The following is a 20878-nucleotide window of genomic DNA, read 5'->3' as shown; positions in this document are numbered from 1 at the left end:
ATAAATATAATTATAAATGTATAAATGTATATTATTATAAATATATAAATTATAAATGAATATTATATAAATGTATAAATTATAATTTATAATTTATAATTTTTATATTTTTACATAAATATACATTTATGCATTTATAATACATTTATAAATATTTATAAATAAATATATTTATATAAAAATATATAAATGTATTATATTATATATAATACATAATATAAATATATTATGTATTTGTATAAGTGTATATTATTATAAATGTATAAATTATAAATGAATATTATATAAATGTATAAATTCTACTGGTAAAACAATCGGTGAATCATTGAATTTAACCATCTTTTTGACAAAATAATCTTTGGCAATCGGTTAATTTACTAGTAGAATTTGATAAAATGATTTTGCTATTTTGTTTTTGTCAATTTAGTAACCTTTGTGATTAGGGATGGTAACGGGGGCGTGCACCCGCGAGGGGTCATTGGGACAGGGGGGAATTTTTTCCCCCCATTTAGAAACAGGGCGTATACCCCTGCCCCACCCCCCGGCCTGCCACCCGTTTGAAAAATTATATATATGTACATTATTATATATATAATGATATTATCAATTATACTACTAATTATACATGTCTATTATATAAAAATTATTAATTATTTATACTAAATTTATTAATACATTTATGTTAAATTCCTATCATATTAGATTGTATTCAAATAACCTTTGTTTAATTATTTTTATGCGTTTCAATTGTGAAGTTACAATGAATAATAATTTAGTGATATGTTGATATTTTAGTACTTGATTATTTGCTCAAATTTAATTATAATGAAATTATATAATAAAATTTTTTAACCCCATGGGTGCCCCCCGCAGGGGAAGCGGGGGGAATTAAAAAAGTTCGGTGACTAACCCGTATCATATTTAATAATTTAGTAACCTTTTTTATTAACTCGAATCGGATGATGAAGGAAGTAAGAGGAAAACGTAATGGAGGGAGGGAAATCAGAGAAAAAGAATTAGAGAACATTTAGAGAGAGAAAGTATGAAATTGTTGTTGCCAAAAGTCAGTTATTCCCACTTATGGATCCCACTCTTTATAACAAACTCTAACAACCTTGCCAGTTGGTTATTAACCGACTTAACCTCCTAATTACAGTTAATGCTCAAAACTACATAGTTTTGCTCCTATATTGAAATCTAATCACTACAGCCTCTATTACAATAATTTCCTTTCCTGACAATTCCCTCCCCTTAAGAACAAACTTGCCTCAAGTCTGGAATGTAGGAAACTGTCGCTCAATAAGGATTTGTCCTCCCAAGATGCTTCTTCATAGTCCAAATTATTCCACTTAATCAAGAACTGAATGACAGGCTTCTCATCTCGTAGAATAATTCTTCTCTTCAGGATTGTTTCTGGCTACAATGGACACTGATCCTATGTGTCTAACTCTGGTAGCTTAGGTGAACTGTTTTGAATTGGCCCCAACTTCTTCTTAAGTAATGACACATGGAACACAGGGTGTAATTTTGTACCTGCTAGCAACCTCAACTTATATGCTACTGATCCAACTTTCTCCTCTACTTGGATGGGACCATAATATATGGGGGATAGCTTGAGACATCTTCTAATTGCCACAGTCTGTTGTCTATAGGGTTGAAACTTCAGAAAAACCCAATCACCTACAGAGAATTCCCTTTCAGTCCTGTGCTAATTAACAAAGTACTTCATTCTCTGTTGAGCCTTAACTAAGTTTTCCCTGATGCAAATTGAGATCCTGTTCCCCTCTTGGATCATGTTGGAAGCTGTAGGTACTACTGAATCCAAGTACAGCCCAAATGGTAGAAGCACTGGTTTATATCCAAACAAGACTTCAAAGGAAGCCATGTTAATACTATAATGATAGGAAGAATTATACCACCATTCAGCCAAGGCCATCCACTTGATCCACTATGAAGGCAATTCTCCTGTCATGCACCTTAGGTAGTTTTCCACACACTGATTGAGCCTTTAACTCTGACCGTCAGATTAAGGATGGTAAGAGGATGAATAATTCAGTTCAATTCCAATTACCTTGAAGAGTTCTCTCCATAATCCATTGGTGAAAGCCTTATCCCTATCAGTAATAATGGACTCTGGTAATCCATGTATCTTGCATATGTTGTCCAAGAAGGCTTGAGCCACCACTTTTGCTATGAATGGATGAGTAAGCATAATGAAGTGGCCAAACTTGATGAATCTGTCAATCACTGCCAATATAGTATCATACCCTTGTAATTTGGCCAGTTTCTCAATGAAGTTCATAGAAATATGGTACCAAACTTGTTTAGAAATTGAAATTGGCTGCAACAATCCAGGATAAGAAATATTTTCAAACTTGTTCCTCCGACATATATCACAGTTATAAATAAAGGCTATTATCTCTTGTTTTATCCCTGGCCAATAAAACAAGGCTTTAATCTTCTGTCAATAGTTATTTTGTCCAGAATGACCACCTATTGCTGAAGCATGGAGTACTTGAATAATATGATTTCTAGCGTTATTAGCTGTTCCTACATAAATTTTACCTTGGTGTCTCAATACTCCATCTACCAAGGCATAGTCAGTGTGAGAGCTAGGATCCAACAACAATTGAGTCATTATGTCTTTACAATGTGCATCAGTCTCGTAACTCATTTGCAATTCTTCTATCCATATAGGCCTAACCGTAGTAATGGCTAAACAAGAATTAAGTGGAGGTTTGGAGGCAGTTTCATGTCTCCTTGATAAAGCATCTACAACCTGATTCTCAGTTCCCTTCTTATACTGTATTTCATAGTCCAATCCCATCAATTTAGTTATCCATTTATGCTGAAAAGCAGTGTTCAGTTTTTGATCCAATAGATGCTTCAATGATTGATGGTCAGTTCTGATGATAAAATGATTGCCACCAGATAGTGTCTGTATTTTGTGACTGTTATTACCAGAGTTAGAAGTTCCTTCTCATAAACTGATAAACCCAAATTCTTCATTGACAGTGCCTTGCTCAGAAAGGCAATAGGCTGCCCCTCCTGCATTAAGACTGCACCAATGCCTCTCCCACTAGCATTTGTTTTCACAACAAAGGCCTTCTTAAATTCTGGTAACTTGAGAACTGGGGCTAAACACATTAGTTTCTTGAGATGGTTAAAAGAAGCTTGTGCCTGTATGTTCCACTTAAAGTTATCCTTCTTGAGTAGCTCAGTAAGGGATTTACACACAAGTCCATAATGTTTTATAAACCTTTTGTAATAACCTGTAAGTCCCAGAAATCCCCTCAACTCTTTAACAGACTGTGGAACTAGTCACTGTAAAATACTGTTGATCTTAGAGTCATCTATGCTGATTCCTTTATCAGTGATAGTGTATTCTAGGTAATCTACCTTCATTTGAGCAAATGCACACTTAGACTTCTTCATATACAACTGATTGTCCCTCAAAATACCCAATACAGTCAATAGATGCTGAACATAATCTCCTAATGTGGAATGGTATACTAGTATATAAAAAAAAATTCGGACAAACCTTCTCAAGTAAAACTAAAAACACCTGATTCATCAATGATTGAAATGTAGTAGAAGCACTTATAAGCCCAAAGGGCATGACTATGAACTCAAAATGACCACAATGAGTTTGAAAGGCTGTCTTGAAGGTGTCCTATGGTTTAACTCTAATTTGGTAATACCATGCAGTCAGATCCAATATGGTTTTGAACATAGAAACTGCTAGTTCATCCAACAGCTCATTCACATTAGGTATTAGAAACTTGTCCTTGACAGTGATCTTATTTAGTTTTCTGCAGTTCACACAAAATCTCCAGGTCCCTTCTTTCTTCTTGACCAGCAATACATGAGAAGCAAAAGGACTGTTGTTGTATTTAACTATGCCTTTCTATAGCATCTCAGCAACCTGATTCTCTATTTCTTTCTTGTGGCAATGAGGGTACCTGCAAGGTTTCAATTTGAAAGGTTGAGCATCTGATTTAAGGGGCATCTCATAGTCTACACTTTTGTTTGGAGGTAATGAGTTTGGAGCCTGGAATACATCTTTATACTCCTGCAATAATTTTTCCATTTCATGTGGTGTAGGCTCTAGCCTCTCTTTTTCACCAGATTATGAGTTCATTGCCATACATATCTGTCTTTTGTACTCGATGAATGTCTTTAAATCCTTGCCTCTGATTAGGTCCATATTACAATTGTTTGCTTGCCCGTGTAGATGAATCTCATCTCCTTCATGGTACAATGATATCTTGAGTTGTTGGAAATCAAATGTAATGGGGCTGAAATGTGTCATCCAATTCACTCTCAGAATTGTATCCCAACCCCCAAGTTCCATTACCTTGAGTTTGAATCTAAAATTATGTTGGTTAATCTTCCAGTGCATATCAGGACAAACAACATTGCTGGTAATAAATGTGTCATTCCCCATGATAACAGAGAAAGGTTGATCAACCCACTGGTATTTTATGTCCATTCAATTGACCAACTCACTACTGATATAACTGTCTGAGCTCCCAGTGTCTACCAATATTAGCACTTCCTCCCCATCCAGAAAATCTGTGAGTGTGATTGTTTTTCCTTTTAAGGCCTCAGATAAGACATGCAAAGACATTTTCATAGTCTACCCAGGATTTCAGTTTGTTCATCATGTTCTCCTAAAATATCTTCAAATGCAAAGTCATCTTTCTCTTCAAATAACATGTAATTCGAATAACCAACCTTACACAAGTGGCATACTCCATATTTTTCCCTATACCTGAATCACTGTCCATTACTCCTCCTATACTGCATCTCTTGTGCAGAAAGTTTCTTAGAATCTCTTTCATCCTCTGTTGAATTTCTAAACTTAGGATGTTTGGAAATACTGTTAATAGGGATCTTATATGAGTTAGTGTCAGTCACTATGGTATTGTTCCTTGTCATACCAAACATGTTTTTCCCCAGATATTTGATATGTACCTTAAAACCTATTCTGATTTTTTAAGGAATGCTCTTGCCATTGAGACAACTCAAAAGCTTCTGATAAAGTAGCAAGTTTCAACATCCAAACCACAGGTTTGATCTCTTCCTTCAGTCCACTTATGAAGCTAGAAATGAAGTAGTTTTCATCCAGATTTCGATTTTTGATCATCATCAGGGGTTTCAATTCTTCAAAATTCTCCTGATATTCATCAACATTACATACTTGTTGCAGTTTATTAAATTCTTCTGCTACATCTCTGCAACTCCTATCATTAAACCTCCTACACAATAGTTCCCCAAATTCTTTCCAACTCAGTTTAGATTTCTCAATTTTCACTCCTTGAAACCATCTGTCAGCTATACTTTCCAAATACATTTCAACTACTTCAGGGTCAGTTTGGATTCCTTGTTTTTGCTTCTGTTTTTGAAAAAATATTTTTCACATTCCAAATGCTACAGTAAATGTGTATTTACAAAACAACTCCAAAAACACTTATCCAAACATTATATTAAAAACAACTCCATATGTATATTTCAATTTATATTAATAATTGAAATATACAAATTGAAAATTATATATTTATATATTATATATTATATAAATATTTATATACATTAATATTATACATAATATTGTATATTATACATAATATAATATACCTAATATGTAATATTGTATACATAAATGTATAAATATTTATACATAATATATTATGTACATTATATTATAATATATACATTATTAATGTATAATATTATTATGTACATTATTGTGTATAATAATGTATAATAATGTTATGTATAATATATAATATACATAATATGTAATAATGTATAAATGTGAGATTATGTATAATATATTATATATATATAATATTATGTATATTACACAAATTGAAAATTATATATTATATATGATATAAATATTTATATAACAAGATATACAATAAATATTACAAATTGAAATATTATATAAACACCATATTTATAATATTATAATATTTATAATTAATATTAATGTATATTATATATATTAAATATTTATATATTTAGTTATACATATTATAAATATTTTATTTTATTTAAATTTATTTTTATATATTTTTATGTATTTATATAAATATTATATTATATAAATTATATATAATATAATATATAATATATATTATATATATTATACATTTATATAAATGTACATTTATACATTTATAATAATATACACTTATATATTTATAAATATATATTTATATTATGTATTATATATAATATAATATATTTATAATACATTTATAAAAATACTCAAAAATAGGTTTTAAAAATAACTCTAAAAATAATCCAAGAAACATCTACAGTAAAAGTTTTTCATATAATTTTTTAAAAACAACCCAAAAAATAACTAATCCAAACGGACTTGTATTTCAAAAATGAAATGCTACAGTGCTGTTTTTGAAAAATAACCCCAAAAATAACTAATCCAAACGGAGCCTCAATTTTTTGATCTTCTGGAACTTGATAGTTCAAAAAATACTTGTTACATTTGTGCAACCAATCTCTAGGATTCTCTCAAGTAAACAACTGTAAATCAATCTTATGAGGATTTGGAATCTGAAACTTACTCCAATCTTTCTTAAAAATTTTCTGAGCTACTCCTTCCGGTTGTAATCATTGATGAGCTGGTGGAGTTGGCAAAATTTGTGTCTGATCTACCCTCACTTTGCTTTCTCCTTTTACTGTCGTCTCCTTTTCAGGAGTCATCTTCCGTAACAAATTACTGAACTTTTGCTCCAGAATTCTACCCTATTCCTGTCAGCAGGCTTTCCCTTCGTTTGCTGTTTTCCTCAAGTTCCAATTTCATGTCATTCTTAATTTGTCGTTGCTCAGACTGTGATACATGAAGAGCTTCCACTAATTCTTGTAGCTTGACTTTCTATTTTTTTACTTGTTCTTCTAAAGTTCTGAATCTAGTGCTTTCTGTCATGATCTGTGGTATAAGTTCCAAGGATCTACTGCTTTGATATCAATTTGTCAGGAACTATAGTGTATTATTGGAATTAATTGGATCGGATAATGAAGAAAGTAAAAGGAAGAAGTAGTGGAAAGAGGGAAATCAGAGAGAAAGAATTAGAGAAAATTTAGAGAGGGAAAGAATGAAATTGTTGTTGCCAAAAGTATGTTATTCCTACTTGTGGGTCCCACTATTTATAACAAACTCTAACAACTTTGCGAATTGGTTATTAATCAACTTAACCCCAAATTACAGCTAATGCTTAAAACTACACCGTTTTGCTCCTACATTGAAATCTAATCACTCCAACCTCTATTACAATAATTTCCTTTCCTGACAATAGGCAAAACTGTAATCTGGACCAATAGATAGGTAAAAGGCTGTAGTTTAACGAGCATGACAGGCAACATGATTCAAGGTTAAATGATGAAAAAGCCCTAAAATAAGCAAATGAAAAGCTGTGAACAGTAACAACAGAAGTTTCCTTTTACAATTTTACCATTTTCAAACGGTCCTACAGATATCAGTTGAAAATCGTCTAAAAGAAGATATAAATTTGTTTCAGATAAAGAAATACCCTCCAACGGCTAGTTACAGCAATGTGTTGATTGCACAACGTGTTAATATATTTTTGTGTTAATTGCATAATAAAAGCTACATTTTAATTAATGTGTCTATAATACCATTTCAGTAATTACATCAACACATAAGTTTATATGAATTGTACTTGATGCAAAAATAATTACAAAATAATTTCATTTTTCAGAAATACCCAATTGTCTCCATAAATCAAAGTTTTAAATGTACCAAAATGAAAGTATTTCGATAAATATATTTAAACATATGCTACCCTCAGTTGTATCAAAAGTTTTTAAAAAGACTACACGACATTTTACATTTCCAAAAAGTCTATATCCATGCGATTGAAATTCAAACCCCCATTTGACCACAATTTATTTTTATATAAAATAAGGATATAAGAATGTAATATCCTATCCTAACTATATAAAAGCGGGAAGGAGAGTTTGCTACAGTTCCCAGATTGCCTGATTTGAATAGTAATCCTGTGGACATTGATAGGCATTTTTGGGTTTTGAGACTATTTGTGTGTATTGCTAGTGTTGTGTGCTGTGCTTTGAGTGTTGTACATTATTTTGAAAGGACTAATGCTAACCTTTGTGATTATTTTGAAAGGACTAATGCTAACCTTTGTGATGGGCCTTTTTGTGTTTTAGCAAATTTGGTTGGTTGAATAGGTTTTTGGGTATTTTCATGTTTTCGGTTGCACCTTTGTGCTTTACCTTGTGCAGTAATTTAGCTAGTTTTAATCATTTGCCTTCTTCTATCCATTTGCCTAATTATTTGGATGAGTAGATTTATGATTTTCTGTTAATAACAGACAAAGATCATTAGCATTTATTGCACATCATCACAGGCTCTATTTTTTTTTTCTTTGCCTTTCTTTAGGGTTAATTACACTTTGCCTCCTTAAACTTGGGCCCTTGTAATACTTTGTCCTCCTTAAACTTCAAATATATACATTTTACCCTTTGTGGTTAACTTTTTGACAGGATTAACATGAAGTTATGTTTTTCATGATCAACATATCCCCGGTTAATTCGTAAACACACATAATAAGTGTAATAAAATAAATACCTATTTCTTTAATAGTTGTTAAATGCATTGAACATAATTATACTATGCATTTCGATCTTTTAGCACTAAGATGAATTAGATAATTCACAAAAAAAAAAAAGAAGTTTAAGCAACTCAATGTATTTATTTCAATGCCATAGCAATGCTTATTTAAAAAAATAAAATTAATTAGTGCATTTGGAATGAAAATTATTTGCTTATATATTTTTATTGTAGTACTTTTTAATGTGTTTTATATGACATAAAAACATGATTAAATGGTATATATTTAAAGTTCAGAAGGCAAAGTGTTATAAATGATCAAGTTCATAGGGGCAAACTGTAATTAACCATTTTCTTTATGCACACTCTATAAGCTGTTGCCATGCACTTCCCAAACTCCTACTATCAACATAAACTTATAACTGTGCACATGTTTAATTAGACATTTACCTCTATCTCTAATAAAATTATTATTTTGCTTAGAAATCAAACCCACATTTGACCCAAAAATTATTTACGATCAATAGACAAACTATCACTATGTCTTTAAACACGTCAATTAACACTTTTAATCATGCACTAATGTAACAAAAATTATAAATTTACTTAAACAGATACAACCCATAAAATTTATTTCTTAACATTTAAACTATACATTACTTCACAAAAACAAACAAAAACCCGGGACAGACTTAAATTCCATACACCAAATTCATAAAAAGACAAGTCCATGACATTTCTATCATATTCTACTACTAAATTATAAAGACACAACTAACAATTGGACTCTATCCCTATCAACTAACAAATACAAATTTCAATCACAATATTGTACACGACCTACATGCAGGACACCAGCGCGGGGACCAAAAGTTAATAATATAAAAATAAGGATATATAAGGATATGGGTGTTTTTTTTTTTTTTTTTTTTGAAATGAGAGAGGTTTGTTGCTTGCAATGCATATACCTATCAGTTTTATTATTTGAGCCGAGAAAATTCGGGGGGTAAACGTAATTTTCTGAACTAGAGGGATACCAGATGAGATTATAAGACACCTCGAGGGATATTTGTGAAAATATATAGAGATAATTTCACAAACCTCTCCCTTGAGGTTTTTAACAATTACAAAAAACTCCTCTCAAATTTTAAAAATTACATATACCTTCCCTACTTTTAATGTTTAGTAATAATGTAGGTCAAATAAGATAAATTTTCTTACAAAAATTCTAAATTGCCTTTTTGTGCAAAACTAATAAAGAAAAATATAATATACTCAATTATTTTCTTTCACACTTTACATAAATTAGTAAGCCTAATCCTTAATAATAATTCAAACATAAGTTCTAAAACCAAATAGTCATCCAAAAAATTTCGAATTGCATGTATAAGTATCAATGCTTGCCACACAAAAAAAAGAAAAAAGAAAAAAATGCACACAAACTCCATTGACAACCAGTTGTACCCAAAAATTAAATGTCAATACTCAAATACCTTTTCAATGCAAGTTAGTTTGACCTATAACTGCTATTATAATTTTCCTATGACCTTAAAAATATTAACATATCAAAAGTAGAGAATAAATTCTACCTTCATAATAAAATCATAATAAAATATTTATAATCCAATGAAAGAAATTCTTATGTAATTATTGACATTTTATAAAATATTTTCTTGACAACAAACAAACGATGACAAATTTTATATCTTTAGTTCTTATAATTTCATCAATTTCATTGTTTATTTTTGTACCACTGCGAGTCTTTTTATTTCCTTCTAATTTGACACATAATCTGCTCTCTCTATTGATTTTGTAATTTTAATTTGTTAATATCTACAAAATTGAAGATAATAAAAAAAAGTTATATTAATTAGAAAAGAGAGCAGCGAAAATAGATAAGAGACAAAAAATAGTTTTTTTTTGGATTTTGTAAATTTATTGTCTTAAATTTTAAATTGTCAACCAAGTTGAGGGTATTATAGGCATTTTACTATGGCAAGGGAGGTAGATATAATTTTTTAAACTGGAGGGGAGCCGAGTGAAATTGTTAGAAACCTCAAGGGAGGTTTTGAAATTATCCCAAATATATATACCAAAAACAGAATGGAAGCAAACGAAACGAAGCCCGGCAGCGACTGAGTAACCGGTAGGCGGTAACCCACTGAGTCAGTATTTTCGGCACAAAGAATAATCCGCTCGGAAATTCCCCTGCTTATTGCTACTGGACTGGCTCACACTGGCCTTTCTCCGTACGAAACGACAGCATCAGCCACAGCGTACGCGTCGCATCCAAATTATTAGTAATTCTCCTTTATTGTGTGACAAATACTCGAACAGTCTCCGGCGTTAGAGAGATCGGCTTTTACGTTGCCGGCGAATCTACCGTGAGGTTGATCAAATCTGACGCAACAGCCACCACTAAGTAGTATAATAGGAGCGGGTTGCAAAAAGAAAACGGAGAGAACATCGATCGAGCGTGGGTGGGTGTAAAAGAGAATGGCTTCAACTGAGGGTCTGGTGCCCATAACGAGGTCATTCTTGGCGTCTTACTACGATAAGTACATGTTCCCTCCTCTATCGGATGATGTCTCTCGCCTCTCTGCTGAAATTCGTTCCCTGTCCGGCGATCTGCTCAAGGATTCCCCGCCCTCCCAAGGTTCTGAATTTTTTTTTTTTGGGTGCTGCTAATTTTATCGGTCACGACGACGTCTATCATGGACTTGTTTTTAACAATTTTTGGTACCAGTGCATTACACCTTTGCTTTGTTTGTCGCACTTCTCTCTCTGTTGTTCACATATTCCACTACTTTTCCTAGACTAGATGGTTGTTTCAACGATATGCACGTACCTATCGATGAACACTTGTATATACTCACAAAGCATACCAATGTCTTATCTGTGATGCGTATATTATTGCGTTAGGCAGTTCGAGTCTTTGTTCGAGTAATGTGAATTAGAATTTCAAGGTTTTATATGGCAGCACTTCTTATAGGAGGCTTTGTCAACTATAAGAAGCTTGCCACATGATCTGATTCTCATTTAATAGCCATATATGCGCCTGCTCTTCATTTTTCTCCTTTTTCACCAATTTCGATTCTTACTTGTCTACATAGATATAGATGCAAGGATTTACATTCTCCTATTCAACAATTACATGGCTATTTGCTTTATGATTCAAGTGTTATTTTTTCAGGGGAAACATTATTGATACGTGAGTCTGAAAAGCAGCCTCCGCATAAAATTGACGAGAATCTCTGGAAGAATAGAGAACAAATTGAAGAGATCATATTTCTGCTGGAAACCTCTAATTGGCCAACATCGGTATGTGGATATTGGGAGCATTTCTTCTGATTTCTAGCTAGGGTGATGTTGGGTGTTTGTTTTCGTTGAATTTGAACAATGCTTAGTGTTCCATCTCCATCCTGGTACTTGTTTGCCCCATCATCAGATTCCTTTGCTTACCAGATGTTGGTTTTTCCTTTGTCTTCTGCACACAGCTTCAGCAACAGTTGACGGGTGAACATACTGAACTTGTTTCTCTTCTTTCTCGGCTAAAAGAAAAATTTGAAAGTATCTTCAAGCTTTTGGAACATTTTCAGTCCAGAAATTCAGAGTTTGTATTCAATACAGGTTAGCTGTAAAACATTTTAAAAAGTTCTTTGTGAGTTTCATTGTCTGCCTGGTGATATTTACATGAGTTTGGATCATTTCCCATTAGCTAGAATGTTTTTTCATTTCCTTTTTTTTTTGTTTTAGGGTTGTATGTGCTATACTTGAACTCGAACTTGACACAATTGTGTACTACTTGAGCTCGAGCTCGACTCGTTTTGGCTCATGAAAACTCTAGCCTAATTGAGCTCTATAAATCAATCCCCACTTGAACCATAACCAAATATCAACTTCCAGGCTCCATTAACAAAATTGCTACAAATTTCAACGATACAAAGTTTTTGTTCTTACAAGAAAACCAGATTCAACCAAATATAAATTACAAACAATCATCTGCAGCTTCTTAAACTTTACATCACCAAATAAAATGAAAAAAAGTAAAGAAACAAACACACAATGACTGCTGGAAAAGAAATACTTATTGTGGAACTCTAGTTCTTGATTTCCCAATCTCTGTTTTGATCCCAACTTGAGAATCCCCAAATTAGTTTGAACTGCATGAGGTAAGCAACGATTCCCTGAGTCAGAGGTGATCGAGAGAAAGAGAAACCCAGAAAGAAAGAAGGGTTACAGATAGATGGTTTGAGTTTCTGCCTACCTTTGAGAAAGAGAGCCAGACAGAGAGACGGGGTCATAGAAGGAGTTGGGTTTGGAAATTGGTAGGCTCAAGCTTGACTTGAACTCGGTCAATGCTGAGTTGAGTCGAGCAGTTGACTGAACTACTTGCGAGCTTCTCATGAGTAGCTTGGTTCGATTGCAGCCCTAGTTTGTTTATGATACTGTTGTGTCAATTATTCTGACAGTTAACACTTAGTAGCCTTACAAAATGGAGAGCCTTAGTTCCTCTTAAGAATGAAAACAGAGAGCAATGGGTTAGTCATTAAAATATTGAGAGTAGGAGTAGTTGTGGTATGCCTAGGGTTTTTGAGTAGTTGCTTGTTGTATTGGTATGATGAAGGCGAGCCTGAAAGTAAAGTAAGAGAAGAGCCTTTACTTAGGGTCCATTGCTACATAAGAGGACATCTTATCTCCTTTCTTTCTTCTTCAGTGAGAGGATGTACATGTCATGGATAAAACCTGCAACTATGTCCTTGTTCCTTTTCCTTTTTGCCTATATCAAATCAGAGATGGATAGGATGCCTATCTGGTTCATTTTCCTTTTTTAATGTTTTGATCTGGTTCCTTTTGACGTTTTATCCAACATTTCTGTGGAAAAGTGCATTTTAGGATCCATGTTACAGCTTCAAGGCAGTTTCATGGGGCATAAGGGATAATTGGTCTCTCCTGCTATTATGTCTGGATTTTTTTTAATAGTTAATTACTTAAATTGCAAGAAAAAGAATAAAACCAAAGATAACGAACTAAAGAAGGAATAATTATTGGTTATTTAGTCCTGGCTATGGTTTCTTGCTTCCAAGTTCCAAGGGATATTTATCTTGCTTGCTCTTATCTGAAGACATTAGTGAGTGAATTTTAAAAGCTCCAGAAAAGTTGGTAGCTGTACATATTTAGCTGTTTGTGCTTGTATTTACTATTTAGCCCTCAGGTATACATGCATACTTTCTTCAGTGTTATGTGCACTAAAAGTTCTGGTTGCCTGTTAATACATATCATTTACCATAGATGAACACGCTTGAAATTTACATAAGTAGCGATTCCTTGCAGAACAACAAGAAGGAAAGGGCTGGTCCTTTGCCTTCTATCCCTATCCATGATGCTGTCAGAAAAGCCTTCAAAATAAATTCCTAAATATGGCTGATTTGACAATTTGATTGCAGACATGTGACTTGGAATAATTGAGTGGCTACGCTTTCTAGTGGTTTGTTAGTTTTTTAAAACTCAGTCATTCTGAAAGCAGAGATTTTTCCAAATGCACATTCTTATGCGGTGTCAATTCAATTCTGGTCAATTCATCAAACTACTTGACCTCTGATTTATTTTGTAGTAATTGTTTAATTTCCTTCAATTTTTAACCCCAGTTTTTTGGATTGCTTGTAGTTATGACCTATATGCCACAAGATTTTCGAGGCACGCTAATAAGGCAACAGAGAGAGCGCTCTGAGAGGAATAAACAGGCTGAGATTGAAGCTTTAGTTAATTCTGGTGGAACTATACGTGATAGATATGCTCTGCTTTGGAAACAGCAGATGGAACGGTAATTTTCTGCTTATGTAGCATGATATGGTACAAATTTCTGATTGATTTTAAATGGCTGTTGATGTAATGCTTCTCATACAGAAGGAGACAGTTAGCCCAGCTCGGTTCTGCCACGGGTGTATATAAGACCCTTGTGAAGTACTTAGTGGGTGTTCCGCAGGTACTTTTCGGATGTGCTGGCGAACTCTTGTAAAAGTTACGGCCTTGTCAGTTTTATTTATTGATAGTTCTTCATATTTGCTGTTCTGTAGTGTCTTCTGCATCTTTTTAGATCTGTCAGATGATATGCATTTCATCCCCCATCATAGTGGCATGATTTTTTAAACCTTTTGTATTCTTAGTAACATTAGCTAAGAGGTTATTCTTTTTTCATCTTGTGCAGGTTTTGCTGGATTTTATTCGGCAAATAAATGATGATCAGGGGTAGCAACTTTACCTGCATTTTGAAAGTCTAGTTGTTCTATCTGAGTATATTTTGTCTCTTGGGGCATTGGTAGAGGGTTAAATGGGCAATAACTATCCATGACTTTAAGAAAAATTTTCTGACCAGGCCCATGGAAGAGCAGCGACATAGGTATGGACCACCTTTGTACACCCTTACAACCATGGTTCTTAACATACGGCTTTTCCTCCTCCTGTTGTGGGGACACTTTGAGGCTCAAAAAGTGTGAGATTCTTGACGTATTTCTTGAGAATATTGCTCAACTCTATCTATTGTGCAAGCTTTGTGCAACTTTCACCTGAATTTCTTTTTGTCCCTTCTGGACAAACCAGACAGGGGAACCAGATATCTGTCTTGGAAGCAGCTGTTGATGTCTATACCTCTGAATTTGAAAGATTTATAAGTTTTATTGGGTACTGTTTCTGATTCTACTTCTGTTCCCTGTGCTAGGTTTTCTTATTCCTGTTATATTTAGTTAAAGCTGCCTCTTTTAGATAGCTGTCATGGAGTTGATGACTGATTTTGTTGCACGAGGAGTATGCCCTCGTGTGGGGGCTGAAATTCTAAACCACACCGAAACTCTTGATATGCTTTTAAGAAAGAAATTAAGCAGGTGTAATCCAGCTCATTTAGATTAAACTTAATTTTTCTGTGGTAAATGACTTTAATGATTCCTGAACTTTTACCAGGGTTAGTATTTTGGTACCTCACCTTTTAAAATTGTCTATTAGGTCGTTAAGTTCCTTAATTTGGTTTTAAATGGTCCCCAAGTCCAAATCCAATTAGGTTAGTCTTGAGTTCGCATCAGTAAGATTTAGTTTATGTCGATTTGTCCCCTGACGAGTTTAACATTTAGGAAGCTTTTTCTGCTTGAATGGATGTGGATAAATTCTATCATTTACTCTTTTGAACAACAAAATTGATGAAATAATTTTTCAAAAATTTTATGCAAGTCTATATTGTGTTCTAATATAGTTAGAATATAATTTGCTATTATGGCTTAATCAAATTAGATCAATTCTGATGATAAATTTAGTGAAAGAGGAGTAACTATTTACGATTTATGTACCTGATAATTAGAGAAGCAAACAAAGGAGAAACAATCTTAGTAAAATAAACTAGTGAATGGTACTCTAGTTTTATCCTTTTGTCATTCTATATTATCTATAAAGTAAATGATGTTGCCTATAATATTGCTACCCAAATATATTAATATGAAGAAAGAAAAAAACTTTATTGTATACATTTTGCCTAAAGTTTTTTTTTTTTAATTCAAGTTGTATTAGTTGTGTGAAGAGTCAGCAAAATTTTGTAAACGTAAAGCATATAATGTTAAACTTTTAATTTTATAAAAATAATTTTGTTTTAGTTTATATAAATTGTTACAAAGGCAGGGTTGTTATTTTCTTTTTGTCAAATTTATCAATGATTAAGTATTCAAGCAAAGATATTAAAATTAGCTAATATGGCATAGCCTAAAGGGACCATTTAGAACGAAATTTATAAGTTTAGGGACCTCATAGGCACTTTCAAAAGTTTGGAGGAGGGTTAAATTTGCATATGGGCAGAAGTTGAAAGACCATTGGTGTCATTTACCATTTTTATTTTGGGTTTAATTTATTAACGTATAATTAAGCTATATGTTTAACATAGAGTTTGTTTTTTCAACATAGCTTTGCTGATCATGACTGAATATTCTGATTGCTTGAAAATGAACTGTAACATTCACTTTTGATAGCTAGATATTGTAATAGCTGAGAAAAGAGTCTAATGTGGCAAGGTAGACTTTTGGCTGGATGCACTTCTTGCTGTTAATGGATTGATTTAAGTTTCTGTTGAACAGGGAAGTTTTTGCAAATTCCCCCTTTTTTATTACAGCCGAGGATGCAGGTGCCCTAGAAGCGAGGTTTGTCTGGTTTTGCTATTGCAGTATTCAAGGATTTGTTTTTGACGTATGAGCTGGGCTTTCATCATGCTTTTGTTATAGAATTTTAATTTTCCCAAAAAAAATGCAGGAATAACGATGACTTCAAGGAAATAAACATACCCGCTGGCAAAATTTATGAGGTTTATGTTTTGCATTATCATGAGTTTAATTTCTGATTATTTGAAAGTGATGCTAGTTAAAGAGTAATTGCCTTGTTTGGTGCGCATGAATGTCATTTTTGTCTCATTGCAATCATCAATGAAGAATCCTAAGCATTTCACTTATTGATGACCATAGCTGTATTAGGACTTGGCATGCAGAGTGCACCATATATGAAATTGGTTTACTATAGCTGGAGTAGGACTTGCATACCGAGTGCACCATAGATGAAATGGTTTACTATGTTATTTTGTCATAACTATTGCCCTGGGGTTTGATTTTTGACATGGTTGTGTCATTAGCTGGTAAAGATCTTGCTATACCATGTTAGCTTTGACATAATGTTGTTTGCGATGCTGACATTACCCAATTTATCAGCTTCTCCATCCTTATATTATTCTTCCAACTGATTTTTGAAGGTTGACGGGGACTGAATTTTCCTGGTAATAGCATGCCTTTTGAAAAGACTTGCACTATTTGGAATTGGAAATCTTATTCATATTCAACTCTGCTGGTTGTCCTGAAATTCTAAATGAATTGGACTAATGATGCTCTAATCTCTGAAGAAATCTAACATTGTGGCAAATATTGTCCAAGTCTTTTCTGGAGAAGCTTTACTATTATATCTTAGGACTTGGTTCCTCTCCAGTGGATTCTCTCTCCATTTCCTACAGTTTACATTTGGATGCATAACAGGTGTCTTCATTTATTAACAAGGGTTAGGATTAGTCAAATTTGAAATGATCATTGTCCCTTCCTAGTAATTGAAGACATGTGTCATACATTTATATGTGCATTGTGGGAAATGGAGAGAGAATCCTCTGGAGAGGAGCCAAATTCTTATTTGTTACTCCTAGATGAGCATGATAAAACACTATTACTATACCACAACATACAAAGCTACATATCATTTTATTAAGAAAGACAAATGACACAAACTCCACTGCTGTCACAACTAAGATTTGTTATCTGATGAAGGTTCTTGTACACATGTTCTATAGCTCAGGTATTTGCTATTTCTAAATCACTATTTATGATGCTTTGAAGTGAAGAAATGAAGGAAGATAGTTTTAAAAATTACAAAAACAAGACCGAGTAAAGGGGAACATGTCATTAAGTTGAAAAGCAAAAGCGAAAGAAAAGCATGCAGAACTGGAGGAGGGAAGTCTTTTTGTTTGCTTTTTTATATATGATGTTTTTTAACTTTTTCTAATATCCATAGATTGGTGAATAAGTTGATCACTTGGGACCATATAGAATGTTGTCTGGATGTTGCTTGTAGTAGTTGGTCATAACTCAAGAAGGTTTGGAGGTAATGAACCCATCAAACATATATTAGGTTTACGTTTGCACCATAATTTGCTATGACCGTTTCACTTGACTATGTTTGAGGCTAATACATAGAACTGATCTTTTTAACGTTGTTTTTTTTTTCCCCGGTTTTTAGTACTTTTCAGTAGGACATCAAGAACAGAGCAGTTTTTAAAGTCTTATTGTGTTTGACATTTCTTTTTCTTTTCTTTCTAGGTTTCATTGTCAGTGGATTCTATAAATTCGTACATTGGTTGGGACTTCTCATTGGTTCAAGGTCGAATGAATATGGTATTAACTTGGTATCTTGTCATGGATTTGTTTCTTGATAAATTTGTTCTAGTCCATTTGTGTATTCGGACAATATGCATTTCCACAAGCTCATTGGTTGATCTTACACAAGTTTTCCTATTCCAGCAGCCATCTATGCTAGAGCAATAGCAGGGGGTTTGGTGTTAGTCTTTTATGTCATTTTTGATTCATTAATACCCTCTCTAAATAACTTCCACCATTTTTTCTTTTCTCCTTATCCTTTTGATAAAGTTTTGCACTGGGTATATCTTTCCCACTAGTACTAATTATACACATCCGTAGGTGTTTCATCTGTATCCAATCTCCTATGATTTTGCTTTGTCTGAGAAATCTACCATAAGATACTTGCTGCCCTTCTGGACTATTTGGACAAATTTATTGTCAAGAACTGGGGTAGTGAGGAAAGCATAAAAATCTGTACCAGTTCTGCTATATTGACTTAGAACATGTTTGTTTGAGCTTCTAATGCATTGGTATTGCTGTAGTATGGACATGCTGCAATTATCAATGGAAAGAGAATTTATGTTGACTGCCTATAGAGAACACTTGTGGCATTTAGAAATGGCATTGGCGTCTTGAGGAGGAGTTAGAAGAGTATAATGAATATTTCTAAACATGAAATGATCACACAAGCCTTTGCCCTTATTACTCAATGAGCTTGATCTATTTTGTTACAGGACATTGGGTTCAGTGTAGAATACACAGATGCGGCTGGACAAAAAACTGTGAGTTATATATGCCTGTCAACAACCTCCATACCCCCCACCCCCTCAAAAAAAAAAAAAAAGCCGGTGCGACCCATTCTTCCATGAGCCTTTGCCCACCACTATCCCTTCCTAAAATTGGTTAAAGAGTTTTCCTATTAGAATGCAATTTGCCTTGTATTCACTAATATGAATTTGCTTCCATCTTTCATTTTTTCTTCTTGATATTTTGCTTATGCCACAGCTTATCTTGCCCTATGGCCGATATGAATCTGACCAAGTAAGCTCGCCTTTTTCTGCCAAGTTACTGCATATAACATGCAATGTTACTGTTTACTTGCTGAGTCAGAGAGTTTATCGCAGGGTAACTTCTGCACATGCATGGCTGGGAACTACAGGCTTGTCTGGGATAATTCGTTCTCAGCATTTTTCGGGAAGGTATGTAGATGAATTTTTACCAAGCTGACTTCATCTCCTGTTGTGATGGGAGAATGTGATGTTTGTTGTGCCTGCATTTGATTGACTGATCACTAAGATTCTTTTCCTGTTACCACGGTAAGTTCTGCCCCTGGTGCATTTTCCTAACCCCCGGGGGCTGGCCTCCACTTTCCCATGCGGGGAAAGGAAAAAATCTATGGTTCTAATTTCCGTTTAAGTTGTTGAGTTTGAATGGCCTGTTTTTATGCTTTGATAAACAGTGATTTATTCCCTCTTAAATGGCTTTTCATCTGAAACAGGTTCTGCGTTACAAAGTTGACTGTATTCCTCCAGTTGTGGAGCCGGTTAGCAGCTGATCAAATGGAAGAATGAGAACGATTCTATATGTTGATTGATCAAAATATATTTGTCAAGTTTGTTCGTATTAATTTTTCACTCAACAGGCCGTCTGACCCTCCCTCCTCACCTTGAACAAAGCAGAATGGAAGAAATTTAAATACTCTGGAGTTTGAAAAACTTTGCAAACATAATTAATTCTTTAGAGTTAAACGAGGAAGTTTGGGACGTGGGTCTCTCTCTCATTCTGCGTATTACATATGAAACCTCTCACAAGTCTAGATCAAGGTCTTTAGCTTGTATCAAACGAGTAGATGAAAAATAACCCAATATTATATGGCTTAATTGCACTAAACCTCCTTAAAATTTTGTGTGAGTATCACTGTGCCCCCTCAACTTTTTGAACCACTTTACTTCTTGTACACATTTCTTGACTAAAATGCCCTGTAGTTGAAGACTTTTATAGTTTATTTTCATAATTCTGTTTTTCCTTCTTTCTTATTCTTTCAATTCTTTTTTTTTGTTTTTCAATTTGGCTTCACCCTCTTTCTTTACCATAATTTTAGACATCGCGAGAGTTTGCTTGGTATCTTTTCCTCGCTCTGTCTCTGTCTCACTGGAAAGTAATTACACTAATACTAGGAAAAAGTTGAGATGTAGCAAAATGCCCATTTCATGCTTCTATGGTTGATTTAAACATAGTTGCGTATATTTAAATAACAAAATAGATGCAACGGGAAAACAAATTCCACATACTTTAAAGGTGAAAAATATGGAAAAATTGACTAAATGTTTTTACC

The 20878-nt window shown here is 33.5% G+C and overlaps 1 protein-coding gene across 1 annotated transcript; it reads left to right on the top strand.

The window, feature by feature from the left end:
* Positions 1 to 10750: 10750 nt before the first annotated feature.
* Positions 10751 to 20323, top strand: LOC140008207 (uncharacterized). Its single transcript, XM_072051760.1, has 15 exons — positions 10751 to 11279; positions 11817 to 11944; positions 12121 to 12253; positions 14291 to 14447; positions 14531 to 14609; positions 14832 to 14872; positions 15000 to 15116; positions 15224 to 15304; positions 16735 to 16797; positions 16907 to 16958; positions 18505 to 18579; positions 19278 to 19325; positions 19549 to 19584; positions 19668 to 19742; positions 20042 to 20323. Exons 1-15 carry the CDS (start codon positions 11120 to 11122, stop codon positions 20096 to 20098), a joined length of 1302 nt encoding a protein of 433 aa, XP_071907861.1. The 5' UTR covers positions 10751 to 11119; the 3' UTR covers positions 20099 to 20323.
* Positions 20324 to 20878: the final 555 nt, after the last annotated feature.

The sequence above is a fragment of the Coffea arabica genome, chromosome 6c, assembly GCF_036785885.1.
Source record: "Coffea arabica cultivar ET-39 chromosome 6c, Coffea Arabica ET-39 HiFi, whole genome shotgun sequence".
NCBI classification, from domain to species: Eukaryota; Viridiplantae; Streptophyta; class Magnoliopsida; order Gentianales; family Rubiaceae; genus Coffea; species Coffea arabica.
Note: the sequence above shows the minus strand (reverse complement) of the source record. Positions and strands in the feature narration are given on the sequence as shown.